The sequence below is a fragment of the Ovis canadensis genome, chromosome 2, assembly GCF_042477335.2.
Source record: "Ovis canadensis isolate MfBH-ARS-UI-01 breed Bighorn chromosome 2, ARS-UI_OviCan_v2, whole genome shotgun sequence".
NCBI lineage: Eukaryota > Metazoa > Chordata > Mammalia > Artiodactyla > Bovidae > Ovis > Ovis canadensis.
In genome coordinates this window covers 246,505,813-246,533,798 of record NC_091246.1, presented here as the reverse complement: position 1 = coordinate 246,533,798, position 27,986 = coordinate 246,505,813, and the positions used below count along the sequence as shown (strand labels likewise).

Genomic DNA, 27,986 nt, shown 5'->3' with positions numbered 1-27,986 from the left:
AACCAGAGTGAGATGAGGTCGGGCAAGCACTAAGCCTGGAGCCTTGACGCCGGCGCGAAGCTTCTGAAGTTTGTAATCGAGGTGGGGACAGCAGACACCGATCAATTTGGAGGTGGAATAGCAACATAGATCCCTCCCAAAGGTTGGATTGGGACTAAGCGTGGAGAGCGGTAAAGAGCCAGTTGACCTCAGAGGTTTCCCGGCACCATCAACTTTTTCCCAGGGGGCGTGGCCTATGGTAGGCGTATCCCCTCTACAGCCCCGCCTCGGCCCCGCAGGATCCTCTCTCGCCCCACCCCCAGCAGGGTCCGCTTCCGGAAGACGCGCGCGGCCGCGGCTCGGCGCGCAGCTGCAAGGGATCGCTTCCGGGGGGTGGGTCAGCGGAAGTGAGGGCGAGTGAAGCTGGGCGGCCCGCTGTGGTAGGAGGGGCCGTGAGGTGAGTGAATCCGGAGCCGCAGTCTGAGGTGAGACTAGGTCCGAGTGCCGCCCCAGAGCGGGAACGCGAGCGGGAGCGCGGCCGTCCCGCCCGGCGTGTCGCGCGGCCGAGTGCCGGGCGCCGTGCGCTGCCCAAGGCTGCTGGGCCCGCGCCGGTTTTCGTGGCAACTCGTGTTGTCCGCGACACTCGGCTGAGGGGAAACTGAGTCCCCGGGGGGCAGTTGCTCGCCCGAGTCACCCAGCCGCACCAGAGGCTTCTCGTTTCGGCCGCCTCCTCGCTTCCTCCGGGACCCGGCGCCGGGCCTTTGAGTTCATGGGCGCCCCCCCACTCCCGAGCCGAGGCGAGAACTTGGCCGACCTTGACCCCGTCTGGTCGGGCTGTTGCGGGGGGAAGGGAGGCGTGTCCTGGACAAAGGCCCCCGCGGCGGCTCCCCCTCCCCCGGCAGAGAACGGCGCTGAGCGCAGCGGCCTCGGCGGGGACCGGGATGATGCGGCCGGGCCCCGCTCGGGAGGCGCTGGGAGACCGTGTGTAAAAACACCAGGAGAGCAGACCCGGAAAGGGCAGTGCGGGTTCGGAGGTAGTGGGAACCAGGCGCACGGCCAGCGAGCCGTGGGGAGTCTTCTAAGCAGACACTTGTGCAGGGTTCAAGGCTAAGTCGGCGTTCTCGTTGGTTCGTTTCTTAACAAATGCTCGAGTGCCTGCCGGGTACCGAGCGGGCTCAGGGCTGCACCTGGAAGCCCCGCCCTTCGGACAAACTGCACAGGCTACACCGTTATCTGGTTACTGCTGCTCCGGAGGAAACGCGGGACGCCGGTCCGGGAAGGGCAGGCAATGCTTCAGCTGAGTTTCAGGGGTAATTGAGGATGAGCTTGGTGAAGAGGCTGGTAGGGTTTCGAGCAGAGGGAATAGAGTAGACAGGGCCGTTGAGGGGCTGCAAGGCCAGTGTGGGTGGAGGGCAGGGGAAGGCGGGTGTGGCGGTGAAGCATGCAGGGACCAGAGTGGAGAGGCCTTGTCGGCTGGGAGAGAAAGGCAGGGAGGGCCTGCTGGCCATGCTGAAGAGGCTTGGTGTTATCTTCTTTGCTCTAGCAAGCATGAGGGGTTGAAGCTTGGCAGAGATCTATTCCCATTGTGTTCCGAAAAGAGGCCTCTGGCTGCCACGTGAGGGTTAGGCCCAACCGAGTTTGGAGGTAAGTTTGGAGAAGTAGTGGCTGCAGTGACTGAAGTGAGAAACACAGGGAAGCACTGTTGTGTGGAGCTTGTGGCAGGCACTGACACTTAGCACAGAGCCTGGCACACCGAAGGGCTTATAAAAAGTCTTGAGCGTTGCTGAGAAGATGGAACCCAGGTTGGAGGCAGGAGGATCTGGACCAGACCTGGGTGCTTCCTACTCTGCCGTGGCCGCTAAGTGACCTTAAAGCAGTCCCTCTTTTCTAGCTTCCTTTCCTCATGTGTCGCAGAGTAAATACCTCCTCTCTCAGAGGTGAAGAGAGACCCTCCAAGGGAGGTTTCTGGAAAGAGCTGGTTAGTCCAGCCTATCCCCTCTTCAGAGGCTGCCCTTGGCTCTGCACTGACTCCTTACCTAGAACATTCCCAGCCCTGGAGACCTGACCATTACCTGCCATGCGCGCCGCCCCCCCCCCACCTTTATGGCCTGACCATACTCTGTTCTTTATACATCTCTTCACCTTTTCTTAGACCTGTGTTATTGTTGCTGTTTTCTTTCCCTTCTTAGCTCCTCTGAACTCACTATGGGGCCTTGGGGCCAGGGAACTGAACTCACCTGGCCAGCTGCCTGATGTGCCTTTCTTAGACAGTGATATTCAGCCTCTGGTAGAATTAGGCATTTGAGTCCTGTCCCTCTTCTAGATTATGAGTTCCTTGAGAGCATGGCTGTGTCTTACTCTTTCCATAGCCCCTACAGTGCCCAGCATAGGTCCTGGCACAGAGCGAGTATTAAGTGTTTGATGAACAAGGGACTGAATGAGTTCATTGACTGCAGCTGCTCACCATGCAAGGGCAGCTATGAGGAATCCGCCCATCTGTGTCTTGTTTCAACAGTTCATTAAGTACTTTAAAATCTTATTTCACTGATTGACCTTCTTGGTATCCCTGAGTGGCAGCTCTTCCTATCTTCTAAGAGAAACTACATTCTGAAAGATTAAGTAACTTGCCTAAGGCTATTAAGCCAGTTGAAGGCTGAGCCAGGATAAAAAGTTTTGGCTCTTCCCCAGTAGCCCGGTAGACTGAATTTGGCCAGACTGGCTTCATTCTCTCGTTGTCTGTTTCACTCACATCTGCCTGGTGTAGTGGCCCAGCAGAGCTAGGCTGGGTGGCACATGCTGGACTTTTTACATCTTATCCTCAGGAATGAATGTTGGACTTGGATGGCACCTTACACTCTGCCTTTCCCATGAGCTTTTTTATCTACCAAAGAGTTCTATTTACATCAAAGTTTGTTTTTATCTTACCAACTTAAAAAATTTTTTTAATTGAAGTATAGTTCATTTACAACATCCTGTTTCTTTCGGGTATACAGCACAGTGATTCAGTTATACATATATATTCTTGAGAAGTTTTGCCTCAGGAAACCTAAGGACTCAGGAAGGCTCCCAGCTTTGGCCAAGCTCACATGGTGCATCTGAAAGTAACCTCTAACGGTCTGGATTTGTAGAAGCCATGGTTGGGTGAGCACAGCCTCTTTGGCTGGTTTTCTTCCCCTGTGAAACATCAGAGAAGCCTCACTGTTAGTCATGGGCTTCCCTGGTGGCTCAGATGGTAAAGAATCTGCCTACAATGTGGGAGACCTGGGTTTGAGCCCTGGGTTGGGAAGATTCCCTGGAGAAGGGACTGGCTACCCACTCCAGTATTCTTGCCTGGAGAATCCCATGGACAGAGGAGCCTGGTGGGCTACAGTCCATGGGGTGCAAAGAGTTGAACACAACTGAGTGACTTGTGTGGGCTTGTGTGGTAGCCACTGAGTCTCCTGTGGGGATTGTTTGACAGGAAGAGAAGTCTGGTGTTCCTTGAGATGGCCTGATATGAAGGCGTCACACTCCCTGCCTCCCCAAGCCTCTAGCGCTGCCCGGTGGCTGCCTTGTCCTTCAAGTGCAGGAGCCAGTTGAAACGTCAGGAATGGAAGCCAATGTGGTAAGGGGCATTCCCAAGGCAGGGGTGTAGTGGGGAAGATTAAGCACTAGACCTGCTAAAGTTCTGTAGGAAGTTCTGAGATCCTCAAGTTAACTCTTCCCCAACCCAGGCTTGGAATTGAAGGGTCCTGCCTTCCATCCCCTCCCTCCAGGCAGAACCAACTATGATATTGGAGCAGTTAGGGGGTCAGTGTGTTTCCATCACTCTGTGTAGTGGGAAGGGAGGGCCGCTAATTCCTCACCCTTTTCTCTGGATCCTCCCAGCATTTACTGTGCCTCAGCAGCAGCAGGTGTCCTCTTATATATCTGGCCAAAGTGAAGGTTGACTGCTGCTAAAGGGAAGGTAGGGGAGAGGATGGGGACAGCAGTTGGATTTTTTCTGAGGTTGTGGCTGTCTCTCTGTGCTTTAGACCATCCCAATCTGGCAAAATAAGCCGCATGGCGCTGCTCGAAGTGTAGTGAGGAGAATTGGGACCAACTTGCCCCTGAAGCCATGTCCCCGGGCATCCTTTGAGGTAAGTGAGCTGGAAAATAGTGGCCCAGAGTGTACGGGGAGTGCTGCTGCTTCTGTGGCCCAGACTCCTTGGCGTTGCCAAGACAGGCTGCCTTCCTGATCACATCTGCATTTTTCAAAAAGAATTTAACTGCTTTTAATGTATCCTGGTCACTGTGGCTTCCTGATTGCACCCAAACCTGTGACCACAAGTCAAGCTTCCAATCTGCTCATAAATTAATCATATTGCATCTTTGATGCCTCTGCTAAGCAACTCAAATTTCATCAGGCTCCAGCAATCCAGTGTGTTAGAGTAGGCCAAAGGCCCCTGCTGAACTGGATCTCCAGACTAGCCATGTCTGCTCTGAGGTGTGTGCCTACAACCCTGGCAGGTCCCCTCACAGAATACTGAGTGCTGTGTGTGATTTTGAGATGAACTCTGCTTTTCTTTTAATATGGTGTTGTCACTCAGGGCTTCCCTGGTGGCTCAGACAGTAGAGAATCTACCTGCACCCCGAGGGACCCAGGTTTGATCCCTGGGTCAGGAATATCCCTGGAGAAGGAAATGGCACCCAGTATTCTTGCATGGGAAATCCCATGGACAGAGGAGCCTGGTGGGCTACAGTCCATGGGGTTGCAAAAAGTCGGACACAACTGAGCGACTAACACTTAAACTGCTTTTCTTCACCAGCTCTAAGGCTTGCCCTGCTTAGCTACCTATTTACAGTATTTCCCTGATGTCTTTATTCCTCATCCCCTCTTTTCTAGCCAAGTTTAGCCGTTCCTTTACTGGGCTATTTCAGTCTCACCTCTGCCCAGGGGGCCTTTAGCATTCACTCTATAGTAAGACTCCCTTGTGCAGTGGAAAGCTAAGTAGCATTTATTGGTCCTAGCTGCCACCCTGTAAGAACTAATGGTTAAGCATCAGCTCCAAGTTAGATGCTTAAGGTCTGTGCCTTTGGGGAGCTGGAACACAAAAGAACTACTTCAGCTTTCTGCCTACACAAAGGAGACAGAAATATGTGCCTGAAAAGATGTAGGCCTGGGGCGAAACAAGTGAAGGAGCTGAGTTTGTATATCGGATGCTGAGCTGAAAACTGTGTGCTTATCTGGAGTCTGAATTGGAATGGGTTTGGGGTTCGGTGCAGGGTGCTGTCTCTTGACCCAGATTGCCGGTTATTGCCTAGGGCTGAATGTGGCCCTGGCTGCCTCAAGCATCAGGAACAAAGGGAAGGACAGCTCGGAAGCATGAGTCAGTCATGGTTGCCCCCACATTTGACTATAGCCTCTCCAGTCCTTTGGCTGGATGCTGCTGGGCAGAGATGATCAAGGGCACAGGCTCCCACAGAGCAGAAGTAGTAATACCAGCTACATTTATGGAGCCCACACTGTGTGCCAGGCACTGTGCTAAGTACTTTATATTTGTTAACTCATTTAATTGCCAATAGCAGAGGAGCCCTCTGGCTAATCAAGGAAAGCAAATGGAGGCGTCCCCTAAATGTCCCATCTTAGCATTAACTCCTGCGTCATTAGCTCCTTTGTAACCTTGGAGCATCACTTCACTTCTATGAGACCCAGATTCCCTATCAAAAAGTCAGACCTATCAGTTCCGGATCTACCTACTGAACAGCCTATAGCAGAAACATCTGAATTTAACTCATATATAGGTGGATTTTTGAGAGACTGCCTCTAGATTTGTTGTAAATTGATTACCTTAAATATTTTTAAGGGAATCTTACTGATTTATTTTTTAATTTACCCATATGAAAATATTAAATTATGAAAAAAGAAAGGGAAACAAGTTGCCTGTAATCACGGAGTCATGACACATGTTTTAGTTCTTTCCTGTCTTATTCTAAGCATATATTTTTCTTTGTTGTAAACAGTCAGAATATAATTGAACCTTCCTAATTTTTCATTTAACATGGTGTCACTCAATCTCCCTGTTCCCTAGTTGTTCATTTGGGTGGAGGAGCTATTTTAAGGAATTACATTATGATTCCTTTTGTCTAATTAGCTATTTTTTTTTAATTGAAATCTAAATAATCAAATTATCAACTTTGTTTCTAACAGTGTTGCTGTAACATGTAGATCCCAGTATGCTACAAAGGTGTAAAGAGCTTGCCAGGAGAAATTTCCTGTTGATATAACAGATTGTCCATGTCCTTGCACCTGTATTCTCACAACCAGAAGGCTAGACAGTGGGCATCTCTGTTAAAAAGTAACTCTTGCCAGTCCTACTGAAGACTTCTTTGCTCTAGCCAGGGGTCAGCAGAGGACCAAATAGTAAATATTTTAGGCTCTGGGCCATACCGGTCTCCATTACAGCTACTTACTTCTGCAGTTATAGCTTAAAAGCCGTGACAGGTAAGACTTAAATGAGTGTGACTCTTTTTTTCCAATAAAATCTTCTGATTGCTCTCCACCTTCCCATCCATGCTCCAAACCGTAGCCAGACTAATCTTTTAAAACCTCACATCTAATCCTTACTTACTTGACCTTTCAATGGCTCATTATTTCAAAGCTCCTAATTCATTTGCCAGTCTCTCCCAACTCCCCACCACTCTATCCTTCCTGTTCCAGCCATGCTGAATTATTTGTAATTTCACAGACTCTTTCTTCTGGCCTCTTATTCAAACTGCCTCCAACTGGGACCTCCTTTAGGAAGTCTTCCCTATACCCAGTGTTGGATTAGATGTTCCCCTATGTATTTTGCCCAGTTTCCAGTTGTCTCATCATGATGGCAGTAAATGTTAATGAATTTTCCTTCCCCACAGACCCTGCCCAACATCTCTGACCTGTGTCTGAGGGATGTGCCCCCAGTTCCTACCCTGGCTGACATCGCCTGGATTGCTGCAGATGAAGGGGAGACTTATGCCCGGGTCAGGTAGCTGAGGCAGTAGCCTGCCGACTGGGGAATGAAAGAGTGAGATGGAGGGCAACAGGAGTGAGAGTAGAACCTGGCTGTGTTCCTTTTATTTTTTAAGAGTAAGGAGATTAACCTCCTTTGTTTATTTAATTTTTGGCTGCACTTGGTTGCTGTGCGCAGGCTTCTCATTGCAGTGGCTTCTCTTATTGCAGAGCATTGGCTCTAGGGGCATGGACTTCAGTAGCTGTGGCACACAGTTCAGTTGCCCTGCAGCATGAGGAATCTTCCCAGATGGGGGTGCAACCCTGTTCCCTGCATTGGCAGGCAGATTCTTAATCACTGGACCACCAGGGAAGTCTGGCTATATAGCTCTTGCAGGAGTGTATGATGGAATTTTGGAAGCAGTGCAGTGGCCCATGTCTCTGACACTTTTCTCTCCCTGGTCCAGGAGCGATACACGCCCCCTGAGGCACACCTGGAAGCCCAGCCCTCTGATCGTCATGCAGCGCAATGCCTCAGTGCCCAACCTGCGTGGGTCGGAGGAGAGGCTCCTGGCCCTGAAGAAGCCAGCCCTGCCAGCCCTCAGCCGCACCACCGAGCTGCAGGATGAGCTGAGCCACCTGCGCAGCCAGATTGCCAAAATAGTGGCAGCTGATGCAGGTAGGAGCCTCTGAGCCAGGACCAAATAGCAGGCTGTTTGTTTTTGCTTAGCTTTTGGACAGGATAGGGATAAGAATGGTCCTTGATTCGGGGGTACTGGAGTCTAGGGCTCTGGACTGCCCTAAAGCCTGGCTAGCCTGTATAACCTTTGGATGGTTTCTGTCAGCCATTTGGGGCAGACTGGTTGGGTTAGGAACAAAATCTTCATTTAATCTGGGGCCCCAGGCAGATTCCCTCCTGCAGCCACAAAAACCAACTCTCTTCCAGATGTCTTTTAAGATCATGTCTTCCATGAGTGCTCCATGAGCTTCCGACTTTCCTTTTCAATATGAGAAATAAGTGTTCCCTACCACTGAGAGATATCCCCCTTTGTAAGCATATTTTCCATTTCCTTGCATTCTGACTTTCTACCAGAGACCACCTCTCCATCCCTCAGCCTTTCTGTCTGCAGTTAAGGGAAAATCACTGGGAATGGATGGGCTGACCAGATGTAGGAAATACCAACAGGTGGATCTCTCCCAGGATGCTCAGTGTTTAACCCTCATATTCCTCCCATTCTCACTTTTTTCCTATTCATTGACTCAAAGTTATAGCTCCTAAACCTTGTCAGTTGGTAGAACATGTGAAAATCATGGTTTTCTCTCTGAAATTTTTATGTATTTAATTCCCTCATGTGGCAGTTTTATAGAGAAAATGGACTTGAATTTTCCGTATATAGTTGTTTGCTACATTTTTTTTTAATCATCCAAGAGACATGCTGAAGTAGTTTAGGAAAAATACAAAAATATTCCCTAGAAACTTAGAAATTGAGGAAATTCTCTCCATTAAAATTTGGAAACTGGGAGAACTATCACCATTCTGGTTTTTGGCTGTAGAACAGTTCTAGTCACAGATAGCTGCATTTAAAGGAGCACAGTCAGAAGCACTGGCCTAGTTAGAGAAAAGGACAAATTCAGGCAATGGTTCTACACTACTGCTTCAGTCTAAAAAGTGCTGTCCTTCCATTGCCCACTGCAAAATGGGAGCTTTTAGGAAGCAAGGCCTTTATGGGGTGGGTCTTTCTGCCCTTCTGAACACTGGAAAAGCATAGTACTGCTACATCTTCTTGAGATCCTGAGAGGGGAAGGTAGTTGGAGGAACCCAGAATGTCACGGTGTCAGCCCAGGAAATGAATATTTGGTAGGCAGTGCTTGTGGGGAGATGTAACTGCTGTATTTTAGCCCCAATGTCTATCCATGCCTATTGTTTTCTCTTTCAGCTTCGGCTTCTTTAACGCCAGATTTCTTATCTCCAGGAAGTTCAAATGTCTCTTCTCCCTTACCTTGTTTTGGATCCTCATTCCACTCTACAACTTCCTTTGTCATTAGTGACATCACCGAGGAGACCGAGATAGAGGTCCCTGAGCTTCCATCAGTCCCCCTGCTTTGTTCTGCCAGCCCTGAATGTTGCAAACCAGAACACAAAGCTACCTGCAGCTCATCTGAAGAGGATGACTGCGTCTCTTTGTCCAAGGCCAGCAGCTTTGCAGATATGATGGGTATCCTCAAGGACTTCCACCGGATGAAGCAGAGCCAAGACCTGTAAGTATACGTTAAGGAACTTATGGTGATCATTTTGGGGGGCGGGCAAAGGGGGCTGTGCTAGGTCTTCATTATTCCACTCGGGATATGGGATCTTCGTTGTGATATGTGGGATCTTTGTTGTGATATGTGGGATCTAGTTCCCTGACCAGGGATTGGACCCAGGCCCCCTGCATTGGGACCTCAGAGTCTTAGCCACTGAATCCCCTATGCTGGTCTATTTACTGTTGCCTGTGGCCAATTATCCAATAGAAAGTAAATACTTACATAGTAAATCCTCATTAGTAGCAATGTGTAATTTCATTCACAAAGCTTGCTGCCCACTTGCTAGTGCCTGGGGACCCCAGTTTGAAAAAAGAGGAACACTTTACATTTGGTTGGGGTGGTCTAACCCAAGCAAATGTTACTAAACAGAGGTTTAATAAGAAGGCTCATCTAATCCAGCTTCTGTCCTCCAGTGAGGCTTCACCACTTTGGTTCTCATACTGCTAGTAATAAGTGTCCCTGTGCCCCATCCTTCAAAGTACAGTTGCATAAGTTATTTTAGTATCTCAAAAAAGTAGACTTGGTGGAAGGAGAATAGCCTTTAAACAGTGGTCCATTATTCAAACCAACCCTGGAAACACAGATTTACGAACAAAGCTTTTGAGATGCCTAGTGCCTAACTCTGGCTGCCTATCAGAATTGCTTGGGTTTGTTCAAAATGCACCTTAAACTTACCAAAGCAGAACACCCAAGGAGTAGAACTGTAGGTGTTTCTGATGGGAGTGTGAGGGGATCTGGAAAATACCTACCATGAGAAACTCATCTAGCAGAGAAGCCCTAGAGCTCCAGCCTGAGAGTCACCTGCTTGCAGTGTTTCTCTGCTGCATGGGACATACCAGAAGTGTTTATTTAAATGTAGATTCCTGGGCATTGAAATATTTGACATCTTAACCTCAAAGTCCAGAGGCCAGGTGTGCAGCTGTATTTTTTAATGCCGTTAAAAAGCTGTTTTCAGCCTCTTCAATAAATGATGCTGGGAAAACTGGACAGCTATATGTAAAAGAATGAAATTAGAACACCTCCTAACACCATACACAAAGATAAACTCAAAATAGATTAAAGACCTAAATGTAAGACTAGAAACTAAAAAACTCTTATTAGAGGAAAATAAGCAGAAAACTCAATGACAGAAATCAAAGCAAGATTTTCTATGACCCACCTCCTAGAGTAATGGAAAAAAAAAAAAGTAAACAAGTGGGACATGACTAAACTTAAAAGCTTTTGCACAGCAAAGGAGACTATAACCAAGGTGAAAAGACAACCCTCAGAATGGGAGAAAATAATAGCAAATGAAACAACTGACAAAGGATCAATTTCCAAAATATACAAACAGCTCATACAGCTCAATGCCAGAAAAACAACCCAATCAAAAAGTAGGGGAAAGACCTAAACAGACATTTCTCCAAAGAAGACATACAGATGGCTAACAAACACATGAAAAGATGCTCAACATTGCTCATTATTAGAGAAATGCAAATCAAAAATATGAGGTATCACCTCATATCAGTCAGAATGGCCCTCATCAAAAAGTCTACAAACAAAAAATGCTGCAGAGGGCGTGGAGAAAAGGGAACACTCTTGCACTGTTGGTGGGAATGTAAATTAATACAGCACTATGGAAGACGGTATGGAGATTCCTTAAAAAACTAGGAATAAAACTACCATATGACCCAGCAATCCCACTCCTAGGCATATACCGTGAGGAAACCAAAATTGAAAGAGACACATGTATACCATTGTTCATTGCAGCACTATTTACAATAGATAGAACATGGAAGCAACCTAGATGTCCATTGAAGATGAATGGATAAAGAAGTTGTGGTACATATACACAATGGAATATTAGCCATAAAAGAACACGTTTGAGTCCGTTGTAATGAGGTGGATGAACCTAGAACCTATTATACAGAGTGAAGTGAGTCAGAAAGAGAAAGATAAATACCATATTCTAACACATATATATGGAATCTAGAAAAATGGTTCTGAAGAATTATCTCTAGGGCAGCAGTGGAGAAACAGACATAGAGAACAGACTTATGGACATGGGGAGAGGGGAGGAGAGGGTGAGATGTATGGAAAGAGTAACATGGAAACTTACATTGCCGTAAAATAGATAGCCAATGGGAATTTGCTGTATGGCTCAGGAAACTCAAACAGGGGCTCTATATCAACCTAGAGGGGTGGGGTAGGGAGAGAAATGTGGGGAGGTTCAGAAGAGAGGGGATATATGTATACCTATGGCTGATGCATGTTGTGGTTTGACAGAAAACAGCAAAATTGTGTAAAGCAATTATCCTTCAATAAAAAAATAAAGAAAAATTGTTGAGTGGATGCAAATAAGCCAGTATCTGCAAACGTGTAAATCTTACATTTCAGAATTATCCTTTGTTAAGTGTCCTAGTTACAGAACCCATCTGTGAACCTACAGATTAATCAGTCTGTAGCTACACATGAGTTAACTAGGGCTCAGACGTTGTACATTGTTTGCTTATTCATTTATGCCATTAAACATTATTTTGCCTAAAAAAAAAAAAAAGCTGTTTTCAGGGCTGGGGAGGTGAGGGCTGCCTCCTGGAACAATAAAGTTACGGTGACTCGCCTCACACAAGATCCCTTTTTGTTTTCTGGTCCCATTTTCTTCTGAAAACTAGACAAGGGTGCTGGTAGTGGATCCTACTACCTGTTCCTAGTCAGGCTGGTCACAGACCCCCCAGTTCTTTGATTTCCAGCATTTCCAAATTCAGCTGCTGCTGCTTTCTTCTTCTGATCAGTATTTTATAGATTGACTCTCCAACTTTCTTACACTTGCCTCTTGTAACAATTAGATCTGTGATCCCCTACTGCTAAGCCCTTCTTCTCACTCATGCCCTGGGATCTTTTCTCCTTTGTTGATAGAAGGAGCTGGGTTGATGAGTAAGAATTGGAAAGTAGTCCTGTCCTCAAGGTTCAGAAATGTGACAGAGTGAACTGCCTCTTGGTTTGGTTTTCAAGGTTTAATAATAATCTTAGCCCTTATATGACCAATAAAATGCCTTCATGAGGATGTATATATATAAGTTCACTAGGATTTCAAGCAACTACTTTCCAGGAAGATACCTGAGGTTATCAGGTAATTTGAACCTACCCTAATCTGGAACTGGTTTTGCTCCCATGGGTCCCTTATAATGTGAACATTTAACTGTAAATTCTGGATTGCTTATAAGATAGAGACAGAAGGTGGGATCAGAAGCTTAGCCACGACAGGCCAATACCAACAGGTTAATGGTCCTTTGCCCACATTTTATAGCCATTGCAGGGAATAGTAAAACCATGTCTAATTAAAAGATGAGATCTGCAAGCTTGGTTTTAAACTCTGGACTCTTCGCTTACTGACTAATGACTTTGGGCATAGTCATAACATTGCTGTGCTTCAATCTCCTCATTGGTAAAAAAAAAAGGTTGTAATAGCTTCTACCTCATAAGAGTGTTGTGAGGAATAAGATTGTATTCCAATACACAAAACACTTCTCAGGACAGAATAAGTACTCAGTCATTTCAGTTGCTCAGTCGTGTCCGACTCTTTGCGACCACATGGACTGCAGCATGCCAGGCCTCCCTGTCCATCACCAACTCCCAGAATTGACCCAAACTTATGTACATTGAGTCAGTGATGCCATCCAACCATTTCATCCTCTGTCGTCCCCTTCTCCTGCCCTCAGTCTTTCCCAGCATCAGGGTCTTATCGAATGAGTCAGCTCTTCACATCAGGTGGCCAAAGTATTGGAGTTTTAGCTTCAGCATCAGTCCTTCCAATGAACACTCAGGACTGATCTCCTTTAGGATGGACTGGTTGGATCTCCTTGCAGTCCAAGGGACTCTCAAGAGTCTTCTCCAACACCACAGTTCAAAAGCATCAATTCTTCGGCACTCAGCTTGCTTTATAGTCCAACTCTCACATCCATACATGACTACTGGAAAAACCAAAGTACTCAATAAACAAGCTATTATTCTATTTCTAGGAGCCGGAGTTCACTGAAGGAGGAAGATCCTGCTGTTCTTATCTCTGAGGTCCTAAGGAGGAAGTTTGCTCTGAAGGAAGAAGATATCAGTAGAAAAGGGAACTGATATCACTCAGCTCTGCAACTCAGTCTCACGCTCCTGGAATTCCTTCAGTAGCTGCCTTCCTCACCGCAGATGTTTCTGCCCATCAGTTAAAAATCTGCAACAGTCTTGCTGAAAGCTAGAGCTTGGACTAAGAAGAGCTGCATCATATGTTTTCCATACTCAAACCTTAGAAGCTAACGGACTGTTTTGAGCTGAGACACAGGTAATTATATACGTTGGAATGTCTCAATTTAAAGGGTGAGATACAGCTTTCTGGTTTTTCCTTTCTCTTGTGTGAAAGTAAGTCCTAAATGAAAGACTGACTTCACTGCACTAGACCCCGTAACTGGTCTCACCGAACACTTTGTGCCCAACTGTCACTCACTCTCAGCCGCTTCCTTGCAGCAGAGCAGGGCTGAGGGGAGGGGGCTATAAATGTATGTGCACGTTCACAGGGCAGGGAAAATCTTATGCTGCTCCATCATGAACTGACACCAATGCCCAGCAATCATTCTCTCCCCCTTCCCTAACACTTACATGTAGAGGTTGGGCCACTGGACCCGCCGAGGCTTGGGATAGTGCTGGGAGGCCTGGGCTGTTTTTTTCTTAAATATATTTTGTAATACTGTACAGCCAAATCTACCCTCCAAGGCCCTGACGCCTCACTGGTTCCACTGATTGAAAGCTCTTTCTCTTCCATGGACTTTAAGCCCAGCAGGGAAGAGAAATGAAGAGGTGAATCTTCCAGGCCCTTGACTGCTCCTTTGCGTGGGGCCAAGGTTTGTACTTACTATACCATGCATGACTCAGATGCCCTCAGGTCCTTTTCATTACAGTATGTATCCTGTGTTTGGGTTGAAGCATTACCTGACATTAAAGGAAGGATCTGGAGAGATACTGCGTTGGTTGTGTCCATCTCTTGAGTTGTGACCACCCAGTATCCCCCACAGGTATAGAATTCCTATTAATTTCAAGGTATATGAGCTTTTGTAAACAGGTTCCTGCCTTTATAGGAGGAAGCTTCTTCCCTAGGGAGCTTCTTGTTCCCTTTAGAAACACTTAACTTCTTAAAGCCAGTCCATCCTATAACTTGCACGCTTGCCCCTAGAGGCTTATTGTTAAGCCTCCTACATACCACACCTGCAACATGGGAAACTGCTGCCCAGTGGATGATATCTTGAATAGAACACAAATCAGATTGGATTTGTGTTCAGATCAGACCCATGGCAGTGACGGAACATTGCTTTTTCAAAAAAACGAAATTGGTAATGTTTTAGTTACCATCAGAGCCAGCTTTGTAAACAGTCATTTATTTGGATTCATAGTTTTACAAAGGGAGTTCTCTCCCACCTTGTAGTAGAAGAATGATACAGTCACGTTCAGATCATTATAAGTCAGCCCTTTTCAGGGAGATGTTTAAACATATATAACCTTAAAATGCTGTAAAGTTACCACAAAAATAAAATAACAAAACTACTTAATCATTCTACTTCTCTGTCTATCCTCCCTGCCCCTGTATGCCTGGGTCTGGGAGAATTGCCTCATCACTCAAAAAAGTCAAGAATAATGGTGACAAGCTTAGGTTGAATGGGTAAAATTACAGCCAAAGATTAGAAAAACACATATCCATAAGCAGCAGCTTCCAAGTCAGAAGCATCTAAAAGGGCAAAGAGGTCCCTCTGTGCAGGCTGTGTAGCAGGCTCTAGTGGAGGGATGAGTACCTGCCCTGCCCCTTCAGTGCTCACCACAACTCATGCAGGGAATTCACCAGCCACCTCATCCTCAGGGCAAGACATGAAGCCAATCACACTGTCTCAACAAGTGGTACCACCTGCTTTATTGACACAAAGAAAATGCTCAATAACAACAGCTTCATCCCATGTTTCCCTCCCACCAAAGATCATTCTCCTGAATGACCTTTCTAAAACAAAAATCTTCCATTCCCCTACTCAAACATACTCACCCCTTGAAGATGTTTTCTTATATGTCATTTCTAGGTACTTTTAGCACCAAACACCCAAACCCTCACAAAGACATTTAGGCTTGGTGCCTGATAACTTGATTACCTTCAGAGTCCTGGGTAAAGAGCAAATCAGGCTGCAGATTGAACTGGGTGGTCCTGTCCTGGCACTGAGCCCAAAGGCTATTAGGAACCTGCCCATAGCCCTGATTTTGGTCATTGGTTACATCTCGGAAAGGAGCTCTAGAGTTGTGGGCAATGACCCGCTGGCCCTGAGAATCCTCGGTGAAAAGCTGACTCCAGGGGTCCTTGTCATTCCTTTCACTGTCCCAGGAAAACTCAGGAATAGGGCAAGAGCTTTGTTTCACTGCTTTCGTGTTTGCTCTGTGCTGGGAATCCTTGTATGTTTGAAGGACAGGGGCCTGCCTGTTGCTTTTGGCAGACACATTTTCCCAGTTAGTCTTATCCAAGAGCTGATGGCCCTTGTGCCCAGTTGTTTTACTGTGTCTCTCCACACTCTGATAATTATTTTTCTTAGATCCATGAAGCCATTCCCTTTCACAGGATGAATCCTCTCCCTCTTTTTGGTCCAGCAAGCAAGAACTCTCCAGGTCTTGGGTGAAGGAGCAGGCCAGTGAGGCCTTACTCTCTCCAGCACAGACTGAGGTATCAGGCCGGGACAAAGATGGCACAGTCAAGTATGGGGTTCCTATTCCATGGTGGCAAGAAGCCTTCAGAGACTGAGGAGAAAGTCTAGCTTCCTGGATGTCTGCAGGGGTTGAAGTGGCTAAAGGGGGTGCCATGAAGTCATCCCGCAAGCCCTGGGTCAGATGTTCCATCTGGGCTGTGTCTTCCTTAGACTCTTTGTTGGTCCAACTTTCTGTATGAGATGAAACACTCCTCTGGTCAGCACCGTTTGTCTTTCCTAGTAAAACAGATGAACAAATTTTATTCTGCAGGAAAACTCCACCTGAGTAGGATTCAGGTGGCTTTTTCTGTAATCAGTGTTGGCTACCATACTACCTTTGATCTTCCTGCTTTCAATCTCTAGTCTAAAACACAGCTCTTATATTCCCCTTCTCAAATATATGGGTGCTTGCTTTGACCTACCTAATAAACATGGCATATAATCAGACCACAGCCTACTTTTCACATTTTCATATTATGGGTTTGTGTAACACAATAGGGCAGATCAGTTTTGCTTTTGTTTTTTATTTAACATGTAGTTTCTTCTGAATAGTGATGCTGGCCAAATATTACTCCTGGATATTATACCATTTTTGTAAAGTCTCACAGATCACATTAACCAGCCAACTCAGAAATCTGCTGACAGAATGCAGGGCTCCTGCTCCCCAAATATTTCATGGAAAATGGAATAAAGATACAATTATTTGCTAAGTCAATCAGTAGAAAGGACAAAACTATTAGTGTCCAGCCTGTATGTTTTATCTGGTGTGGAATGGATCCTGTCTGCCTTAAGGATAAATGTAACATGAAATTCCTACTCCCCCACAAATGATGCCAAGATCTAATTATAAACAAAGCTGATAACTTTCTTTCCTTCTCCAAGAAATATACTACAGAAATTGTTTTTTAAAAGCGTTCTCAACTTTTTCTAAGATTTCAATATAGACTATATAGAATATATAAGAATTTTGAATTGGAAAGTGGTTTTGAAAAAATCTGCACGCGTTGCTTAAAGCAAAAGATCGTTTTAAGTTTTTGTTTCTGGTAGGGAGAAAGCATTTTGAAGGCTTAGGCAAAGCAGTCCTGGGAATGGCACCAAGAATTAGAACTCTTCCCAGCACCCTTCCACTGACAAGAATCCTGCTGTGTAAGCCCCAGCCTGCTCTGAGGCAGCTGGTCCCCAAAGAGAAACATGCAAACAAAGAATTGCCAAGGAATGAGACACAAGCCAACTTTATGCCAAGCTTTCTGAGGAAAAAACACCTTTGAACTTTGATTAATTTGAGAAGCTTCATATAGACATAGCAATTATCAATCTTATACAGACTACTAACTGTGGCCAATCCAAGACATATACCTTACTAATACATATACCTTACTAATGGCTCCCCTCTGCACCCCCAATCCTCAAGTATACCTTTCCTCACTGCTCTGTCAAAGAATACCAGTATTTAGTTTTAGACTGTGATAAACAGAACCAGAAAAGCATGTTTGTAATAAGCTCGTATATATTGCTTTCCAAAAGAGGATGTTTTCTTGTGCTTTATAACTCGTCTAATAAGTCAGCTAAGTTTAACACAAAGCACTAGTGACACCACTTCTCATAAATGTTGCAGCTTGGAAAAATGAGTGCCCTCCCTTTTGCACCCTGATGGCTTTCAGTGTGCTCACCATACCTGGCTGCAAGGTGAGGAAGGAAGCAATGCTGGTCTGCCGAGTGCCTGCAGATGGACAGCTTCTTTGAGTAAAAGAAATTTTAGCTTTTCTCTCTCCAGGAAGGAGTGTTAACATTTTGGTGCCTGATTTGATTAAATGTGTCTAAGGAAGGGAAGAAAAAGAATAATAGAAACGATTAATATCAAGACAGCTCAGACAGGAAAGACTCAATAAACACCAGTTGCCCTCTTGGAACCACACTAGATCTTTTGGACTCCACGCGTAAACGCTTCTCTAGTTTTGGCTGTACCTCGCCTTCCACCGTTTTCTGCCATACTGATGGTGTCTGTTTTTCCTCAAGAATCATACATTCAATTCTAGCCCATTCTTTGTGCTTCCCTGTAGAAATCATCAGGCTGACTAAAAAACAGGATCTGTTGAAGGGATTCCACAGAAGATAGTCTCTCCTTTATACTTAAAGATAATTTATGATTCTACAGCAGCAGCAGTTGATTCATTTTCAATAGTTTTCAAATAGTCACATAGTGGTTTAACAGCATGGCTCCCGAGTCACACAGCTGCTCAAGTCAACACCAGTTTTGCCACAGCCCATTAGCTGCATGACCCTCTAGAAGTTGTTTGATCTCTGTATCATTCTCATCTGTGAAATGGAGACAATAACAGTACCAGGCCCACAGGGCAGTTAGGAGGATTTGGTGAGTTAATTCATATAAAAGGCTTACACAATTCTCATACATAGACAACATTTAATAATAGTTGGCTGTTAAGAAGAATGAGATGGCTGGATGGCATCACTGACTCAATGGACGTGAGTCTGAGTGAACTCTGGGAGTTGGTGATGGACAGGGAGGCCTGGCATGCTGCAGTTCATGGAGTCACAAAGAGTCGGACACAACTGAGCTACTGAACTGAACTGAAGAAGAAGAGCAATGAAGCAGCACAAATCTCACTACACTTATACTCATCCCATGCTCCTTTATTTGTGATTTGATTTTGTTTCTATTTGCTTGTTGTAGAATGCCCAAAAAGTAGGGAAAGTAGGATTATATTAAATTTGGCTGTGAAAGTCAAAGACAGAATAAGATTTGCCAATATTCATGTACCAATTTCACGTACTGTTGAAGTGTTCAGTTCAGTCGCTCAGTCGTGTCTGACTCTTTGTGACTCCATGAATCGCAGCACGCCAGGCCTCCCTGTCCATCACCAACTCCCGGAGTTCACTCAGACTCACATCCATTGAGTCAGTGATGCCATCCAGCTATCTCATCCTCGGTCGTCCCCCTCTCCTCCTGCCCCCAATCCCTCCCAGCATCAAAGTCTTTTCCAATGAGTCAACTCTTCACATGAGGTGGCTAAAGTACTGGAGCTTCAGCTTTAGCATCATTCCTTCCAAAGAAATCCCAGGGTTGATCTCTTTCAGAATGGACTGGTTGGATCTCCTTGCAGTCCAAGGGACTCTCAAGAGTCTTCTCCAGCACCACAGATCAAAAGCATCAATTCTTCGGCGCTCAGCCTTCTTCACAGTCCAACACTCACATCCATACATGAGTACTGGGAAAACCATAGCCTTGACTAGACAGACCTTAGTTGGCAAAGTAATGTCTCTGCTTTTGAATATGCTATCTAGGTTGGTCATAACTTTTCTTCCAAGGAGTAAGTGTCTTTTAATTTCATGGCTGCTTGAAGGATTTTGAGCATTATCTTGCTAGCATGCAAAACAAGCACATTTGAACAGTAGTTTGAACATTCTTTGTCATTGCCTTTGGGATTGGAATGAAGACTAACCTTTTCCAGTCCTGTGGCCACTGCTGAGTTTTCCAAATTTGCTGGCATATTGAGTGCAGCAGTTTAACAGCATCATCTTTTAGGATTTGAAATAGCTCAGCTGGAATTTCATCACCTCCACTAGTTTTGTTTGTAGTAATTCTTCCTAAGGCCCACTTGACAAGGAGACACTTGCTCCTTGGATGAAAAGCTATGACAAACCTAGACAGCATATTAAAAAGCAGAGACACAACTTTGCCAACAAAGGTCCATATAGTCAAAGCTATGGTTTTTCCAGTAGTCATGTATGGATGTAAGAATTGGACCACAAAGAAGGCTGAGTGCCAAAGAAATGATGCTTTCAAACTGTGGTGCTGGAGAATACTCTTGAGAGTCCCATGGACTGCAAGGAGATCAAACCAGTCAATCCTAAAGGAAATCAACCCTGAATATTCATTGGAAGGACTGATGCTGAAGCTCCAATACTTTGGCCACCTGATGCAAAGAGCCAACTCATTGGTAAAGACCCTGACTGGGAAAGATTAAGGCAGGAGAAGGGGATGACAGAGGATGAGATGGTTGGACAGAGTTGGATGGCAACACCAACTCAACAGACATGAGTTTCAGCAAACTCCAGGAGACAGTGACGGACAGGAAAGCCTGGCCTACTGCAGTCCATGGGGTCACAAAGCTGGACACAACTTAGCAAATGAACCACCATGTACCAATTTGGAAGTAGGCCTGAAATTTGAACCCATGTTATTAATTCTAGCCCAAAGTTGACTTCATTTTAACATTTGGAAAATCCTGGGCATAAAATTCATAGACTTGTAGTATTAGTATGGAGTATTTCCTTCCACCATACAAAACTAGAAAACTGAATCAGATGCAGAAACAACTGATTTTGGATGATGGATAACAGGCAGTGCAGGACTGTGATCCCTGAAAGCAGGAGAAATAAGGTGGAATCCTGGATCACCCTAGGTAGCACTTGTCAGATTGCATTGTATGTAGAGAGATACCTAGGCAGAGCACTGCAGTCTTGGTGAACTGAGCAGGCTGAGACTGGAATTTGGGGAAAGATGAGGTGGCTGGGATTTGCAGCACAGAGAAGTACATCCAGAAATCTACACAGAGAGCCCTTCAGTTCATTACTGAAAACAAACCCACCTGTGTGGTAGTCAAAACCCCATGAGGTCAGACAAAAAATGCCAGGAAGCGCAAGATGAACAATTCCTAGAGCTCACAGGGCTGGGAGGGTTCTCGCTAGCCACAGAAGAAACACTTTTTTTTAAATTGGAGTATAATTGCTTTCCAGTGTTGTTAGTTTCTGCTCTACAACTAAGTGAGGAGTGAAAGTGTTAGTCGCTCAGTTGGGTCTGACTCTTCATGACCCCATTTATTGTAGCCCACCAGGCTCCTTTGTCCATGGAATTCTCCAGACAAGAATACTGGAGTGGGTGGCCGTTTCCTTCTCCAGGGAATCTGCCTAACCCAGGGACCGAACCCAGGTCTCCTGCACTGCAGGCAGATTCTTTACTGTTTGAGCCATATAACTCCTCCCTCTTGGACCTCTCTCCCACCCACACCCCTATCCCACCCATCTAGGTCATCACAGAGCACCAAGCTGATCTCCCTGTAGTATACAGAAGGTTCCCATCAGCCATCTGTTTCACACGTGGTAGTGTATGTATGCCAGTCCTAATCTCCCAGCCCATCCCACCCTCACCTTCTCCCCGTGTCCACACATCCATTCTCTGCATCTGCGTCTCTTTTCCTGCCCTGGAAATAAGTTCATCTGTACCATTTTTCTAGATTCTACATGTATGTGTTAATATATGATACTTGGATTAAAGACCTAAATGTATGACCGGACACTATAAAACTCTTAGAGGAAAACACAGGAAATATACTCTGACATAAACCACAGCAAGATCTTTTTCAACCCACCTCCTACAGTAATGAAAACAAAAACAAAAATAAACAAATGGAACCTAATTAAACTTAAAAGCTTTTGCACAGCAAAGGAAACCATAAATAAGATGAAAAGACAACTCTCAGAATGGGAGAAAATATTTTCAAACAAAGCAATAGACAAAACACCAATCTCCAAATTACACAAACAGCTTATGGAGCTCAATTTAAAAAAAAAAAATCAAAAAACGGATGAAAGACCTAAAGACACATTTCTTCCTAGAAAGACCTTTTTAACATCAGTGACATTTAGCAGAATTAGTAGAAGGATCACCCCTTAGCAATTCTAAACTGGCCCCAGAACAAAAACTATTCCAAACCTGTCCTGCTATTGTTTTTCAGTCACCAAGTCATGTCTGACTCTTGGCAACTCCATGGACTGCAGCACCGTCCCTCACCGTCGCCCAGAGTTTCCCCAAGTTCATGTTTGTTTAATCAACTAGTCCTAACAAAGCTTAAAAACAAGCTGACTGGGACTTCCCTGGTGGCTTAGTGGTAAAGAATCCACCTGCCAATGCAGGAGACATGGATTCGATTCCTGATTCAGGAAGATACCACATGCCAAGGAACAACTAAGCCCACGCGCCGCAACTACTGATTGAGTCTGTGCTCTAGAGCCCAGGAGGCACAACTACTGTAGCCTGTGCACCCCAGAACCCATGCTCCACAGGAGAAACCACAGCAAGGAGAAGCCCACAACCGCAACTAGAGCAGCCTCCACTCTGCAACAAGAGGAAAGTCAATGTATCAGTGAAGACTAGCACGGCCAAAAATAAATATAAATGAATACTTTTTTTTAAAAAAGAGCAAGGTGATTAGCAAGTAACTACCTGCCAAAACAAATTTCAATATTCTCTGAAGACAACAAAATCCAGACCCCCAGCAATGTAGAACCATGGTCGAGCACCCAACAAAACATTGCTAGATATATGAAATGCAGGAAAATAACCCATAATGGGGAGGTGGGGGTGGAGTGGGGGATCAGTTAATGGAAACAGACTCAGAAAAACCAGGGATGACTGGGAATTCCCTGGCAGTTTAGTGGTTAGGACTTCACCCTTTCACTGCTGAGGACCTGGGTTCACTCCCTGGTCAGGGAACGAAGATCCAGGAACTGCAAGCTGACCTGTTAGGCGTGCATGCGTGCGTGTGTGTGTGTGTAAGATGACAGAATTAGCAAACTTTAAATATGCTCAAGGATTTAAAGGAAAATGTGAAAATAATTAAAGAAATAGAAGTTATGAAACATTCACTAGATGGGCCTAATAGATTACAGAGACTACATTAAAAAAAAAAAACAAAAAACAGTGGGACCTGAAGTTATAACAATATGAACAATCCAAAATGAAGCAGAGAAACTGAAAAGAATAAATTCTTAATGGTCTATGGAGCACACATATAACAAGAAGTCCAAAAAACAAGGTGAAAGACGGCAGAAAATATACTTAGAAATAATGGCTCCAATTTTTTTGAGTTTGCTGAAAACTACAAAAAACTGTAATTGTTTTTTTCAAAGATGGCCAATAAAAAGTACCTAAGTACTACATTTTAGACCCAGATAACCACAATGGTGTGATCACTCACCTAGAGCCAGACATCCTGGAATGTGAAGTCAAGTGGCCATCAGGAAGCCTCACTACGAACAAAGCTGTGGAGGTGAAGGAATTCCAGCTGAGCTATTTCATATCCTAAAAGATGATTCTGTGAAAGTGCTGCACTCAATGTCAGCAAATATGGAAAACTCAGCAGTGGTCACAGGACTGGAAAAGGTCAGTTTTCATTCCAATCCCTAAGAAAGGGAATGTCAAGGAATGTTCAAACTACCACACACTTGTACTCATTTCACATGCTAGCAAAGTAATGCTCCAAATTCTCCAAGCTAGGCTTCAATAGTACATGAACCAAGAACTTCCAGATGTTCAAGCTGGATTTAGAAAAGGGAGAGGAATCAAAGATCAAATTGCCAACAACTGTTGGATTATCAAAAAAGCCAAGAGTTCCAGAAAAACATCTGCTTCATTGACTACGCTAAAGCCTTTTACTGTGTGGATCACAATAAACTGGAGAATTCTTCAAGAGATGGGAATACCAGACCACCTTTCCTCCCTCCTGAGAAACCTGTATGCAGGTCAAGAAGCAACAGTTAGAACCAGACATGGAACAACGGACTGATTCCAAATTGGGAAAGGAGTACGTCAAGGCTGTATATTGTCCTCCTGCTTATTTAACTTATATGCAGAGTACATCATGCGAAATGCCAGGCTGGATGAAGCACAAGCTGGAATCAAGATTGCAGGGAGAAATATCCATAACCTCAGATATTCAGATGACACCATCTTTATGGCAGAAAGTGAAGGAGAACTAAAGAGCCTCTTGATGAAGGTGAAAGAGAAAAGTGAAAAAGCTGGCTTAAAACTCAACACTAAAAAAATGAAGATCAAGGCGTCCAGTCCCATCACTTCATGGCAAATAGATAGGGAAACATGCAGATGTTGACTACAGCCATAAAATTAAAAGACACTTGCTCCTTGGAAGAAAAGCTATGACAGGAATGGGCAAATTCAGTTCAGATGACCATAATATCTACTACTGTGGAAAAGAATCTCTTAGAAGAAATGGAGTAGCCCTCATGGTCAACGAAAGAGTCCGAAATGCAGTACTTGGGTGCGATCTCAAAAACGACAGCATGATCTCTTTGTTTCCAAGGCCAACCATTCAATATCACAGTAATCCAAGTCTATGGCCTAACCACTAATGCCGAAGAAGCTGAACAGTTCTATGAAGATCTACAAGACCTTCTAGAACTAACACCAAAAAAAGATGTTCTTTTCATAATCAGTTTAGTTGCTCAGTTGTATCCGGCTCTACAACCCCATGAGCTGCAGCACACCAGGCTTCCCTGTCCATCACCAACTCCTGGAGCTTGCTCAAACTCATGTCCACTGAGTCGGCGATGCCATCCAACCATCTCATCCTCTATCATCCCCTTCTCCTCCTGCCTATGTAAACTCAATTTATTACTTTGCATATAACCATTTGTCTCAAAAACTTATATAACCTTGCCTTGACCTCTATAGGAGGAATAGTCCTCAGAGCTTTCTGAAAAACTGTCTCCCAGATTATAATCCTCAAGCTGGCCCAAATAAAATTTCCCTTTTCTTAAACTATTAATTTTTCATTGACACTTGACATTAAAACTCATTCAGGCCTATTGGATAGCTAATCTAGGAAAAAGCAGGATTCCTGTAAAAGGGAATCTTTAGGACTTTGCTTTGGGCTGGAAATCTTAACATCAGAGGAACAGGAACTAGTGGAAGAACAAAAGTTTATAAAAGTATCTTTAGGAATAAAATACCAAAGTAGCTTTAGGAATAATGGCGTCAGTGACTACAGTCATAAGATCCTGCTACTGCTAAGTCACTTCAGTCGTGTCTGTCTGACTCTGTGCCACCCCAGAGACGGCAGCCCACCAGGCTCCCCCGTTCCTGGGATTCTCCAGGCAAGAACACTGGAGTGGGTTGCCATTTCCTTCTCCAATGCATGAAAGTGAAAAGTGAAATTGAAGTCGCTCAGTCGTGTCCAACTCTTCGCGACCCCATGGACTGTAGCCTACCAGGCTCCTCCATCCATGAGATTTTCCAGGCAAAAGTACTGGAGTGGGGTGCCATTTCTGGCCTCCAGAAATCAGAGGAAAGTAAAGGGCCTAGAGATCCTGAAGAGAGGACTCCTGCCATGCACCAGATCAACAGACAAATGTTTTCATCATAACATCATCAAAGGAAAAGGTGTGATTTGGAGTGTCAGAGTTACAGACATAGAAACAAATATTGATTCTCCTCTTCCCTGAGGGATATTCCCTTTTTCTCTCCTAGCTCTCTTCTACTTCTCTTTCTAAATTAAACTGGTACACAGATTTCCCATCCACCTCACATAAATCAAGAATGTATTTATCCTAAAAGTATAAAAGGCTTATTCTTAACTCCAGAAGTAAAAAACACCCATTGCACATTTTGGTCATTTTTGATAAATATGTTTATTTCCCTACCACCCATTAATTAGCCTTTTCCCCTATATGTGGGGATAGATAGCATTCTATCTATGCTATAATATAAAACTCCTATTTGGGGGCATACTCATTCACACACTAGAGAAGAACAAAAAAGTTGACAAGCAAGCAAGATAACTTTGCTAATTCAACAAACATAGTTAACAAAAAATATAAGGCTGACACAGACTCTCTCTCAAGAACTCCTGTGCTATAGGAAATATGTTTCAGATTTCTGAAGTGATCTACATTTTAACCACTGCATAGAAGAAAGAGACTTTTGTATTTACTAAACAAGGTTACATGTTTCCTGTTCTTAATTTTAAAAACATACATTCTTTAACGAGTTATCTCATTTCTAGAAATTGATTCTGCAGACGATTTATTTGCATATGTACAAAAGGATTTGTGTATAAAACTCTTCATTTCATAAGTGTTTTAATAGCAAAAGATTAGAGAGCTTCTTATCAAGAAAAGACTGGTAAACATAAATACTATATATACTTGCGGGCTTCCCTATGACTTACACAGTAAAGAATCCGCCTGCAATGAGGGAGACCTGAGTTTGATCCCTGGGTTGGGAAGATTCCCTGGAGGAGAGTATGGCAATCCACTCCAGTATTCTTGCCTGGAGAATCCTCATAGACAGAGGAGCCTGGTGGGCTACATTCCATGGGGTCACAGAGTCGGATGTGACTGAGCAACTAAGCATAGCACATATATACTTGCGATGGCTGAATCATGTACTCCAAAATTTGTATGTTGAGGCTCCAATACCCACATGACATTATTTGGCCACCTATGCTCTCTCACACTCTTTAGATCTCATCTGCTCCTGTTTGCCTCACTCTGCTTCAGCAACACTAGCCTTCTTGGGCTTCAGGTCAAGTACACGCATATATCTCTGTCTCACTCTACACACACACACACACACACACACACACCAAGAAAGACCACTTGAGGACACAAGAATAAGGCAGCTGTTTTCAAGACAGGAAATCCTCACCAGAATCCAACCATACTGGCACCCTGATCTCAGACTTCCAGCCTCCAGAACAATGAAAAAATTAATTCTGTTGGTTTAAGCCACCCAATCTATGGTATTCTGTTATGGCAGCCCAGCTAAGACATTATTATTGCATATAATGGATACTATTTCATAACAGAATGCTATGTAGTCCTTAAAATGAATGAAGCAGCTTTCTGTGAGCCATATGAAATAATCCTTAAGATGCAGTGAGTGAAATAAGTAAGCTGCAGAACAATATATATGATGCTACTATTTAAAAGAATAGTTATGAATTTGCTTGTAGATGCACAGATTATCTCTGGAAGGATACCCAAGAAAGTTGTGGCCTCTGAGACAAGGAAAGGTTATAAATGTTAGATATTTTACCACATAAGTTAAACATATTACTACATACATTACATATATTACTACTACATAGAATTGTACCAAACAAAATAACTCGTCGAAAATATTCAGCACAATGTCCGGCTTAAAATGCTCAATAAACAGTAAATATTATCTCATACTTTTGTTTCTTTGTAATGACTAACAGAATCTTGCATATGTGCCAAACCTGTGTGTGATTTCCAATTCTCCAAGTTGGTTCAACCTGGCTTAATTAACCTCACCTCAGTCTCCTTACTCCCGTAAAGGTGATGATACAAATAATACATATTAAATACTTACTACAGTATGTGACATCCACTGGATGGTATTTTTCTGTTTTTCCTTTCTTCTATTTTTTTACCCCCTGAAGTTACCAGTCCTGGGCAGCGGACCCTCCCGGCGAGAACTTCCCTTTGCATACGCACCCACCCCTCCGCGTACTTGAGCCTCTGCTACCTTCCCGCAGGGATTCTACATTAAGCAGTCTGTCCGCTCCGTTACGCTCCTCAAAGCAAAGTTTCTCTCCAACCTCTCCCTCACCTCGAAACCTCGCCGTCCCAGCCTCTTCACATGCCGCCCCACTCAGCCTGCCTGTCAGCCTTCCTACCCCATTTTCTTCTCTCCACTCTTCCCAAATCCCATTCTTCAGCCTTTTTCAGACTCCAGTCCCTCTCTCCCCTCAACTGCCAAATATGTTCGTTCTCGCCCCTTGACTCTACCTCCATCATCTCCAGGTTCACCCAAAAGCCTCTCTTCACACACCTTTGGGCCCCTAGGCCCTCCCGAACCACCCTCTCTCCCCCGCAACGACTCACCTGCGCTTTCCGCCTCTTCAGCGCCGCGGCGTCCAGCCACACGCCGCAGGCCTCCTCCTCCTTCTCCGGGTCTCTGCGCCTCATGGCCGCTGAGAAGACCAAGCCAACGGGACACCCGCTGGAAGCTCGAGCCACCTCACGCAACCGCCATCTGAGACTCTGCGGACGTTCGGATCTCCCGCCAACGCTGGGGGCGGAGCTACGCCGCGACCGCCCCGGCGCAGGCACCGCCCTCAGCGTCAGCCCCGCCCCGGACCAAGCCCCGCCCCCTTTCCCCAGCGCTGCGGTCTTAAGGCCTTAACCAGGACAACGGTGAGGCGTGGAGCGGATTACCAAGGCCAAGTTCATTCTGGCTT

The 27,986-nt window shown here is 44.9% G+C and overlaps 2 protein-coding genes across 11 annotated transcripts; one reads left to right on the top strand and one right to left on the bottom strand.

The window, feature by feature from the left end:
• The first annotated feature begins 303 nt into the window (after positions 1-303).
• Positions 304-16,407, top strand: MTFR1L (mitochondrial fission regulator 1 like). 10 transcript variants are annotated; one of them, XR_011254092.1, is made up of 8 exons: positions 304-436; positions 3,440-3,583; positions 3,993-4,097; positions 6,853-6,962; positions 7,393-7,604; positions 8,863-9,184; positions 13,228-13,535; positions 15,866-16,407. XR_011254092.1 is itself a non-coding variant. In XM_069575003.1 (7 exons), exons 2-7 carry the CDS (start codon positions 3,569-3,571, stop codon positions 13,331-13,333), a joined length of 870 nt encoding a protein of 289 aa, XP_069431104.1. In that variant the 5' UTR covers positions 304-436; positions 3,440-3,568; the 3' UTR covers positions 13,334-14,209. The 10 variants fall into 10 exon arrangements, 4 of the variants coding, with proteins under 4 accessions (XP_069431104.1, XP_069431103.1, XP_069431105.1 ...); XR_011254091.1 differs by having other exon boundaries at positions 15,837-16,407; XR_011254093.1 differs by having other exon boundaries at positions 15,811-16,407.
• Positions 15,127-27,819, bottom strand: AUNIP (aurora kinase A and ninein interacting protein). Its single transcript, XM_069575000.1, has 3 exons — positions 27,631-27,819; positions 17,636-17,777; positions 15,127-16,197 (listed from the first exon to the last, which is right to left on the bottom strand). The coding sequence occupies exons 1-3, from the start codon at positions 27,712-27,714 to the stop codon at positions 15,350-15,352; spliced, it is 1,074 nt and encodes a 357-aa protein (XP_069431101.1). The 5' UTR covers positions 27,715-27,819; the 3' UTR covers positions 15,127-15,349.
• Between the last annotated feature and the right edge of the window lie 167 nt (positions 27,820-27,986).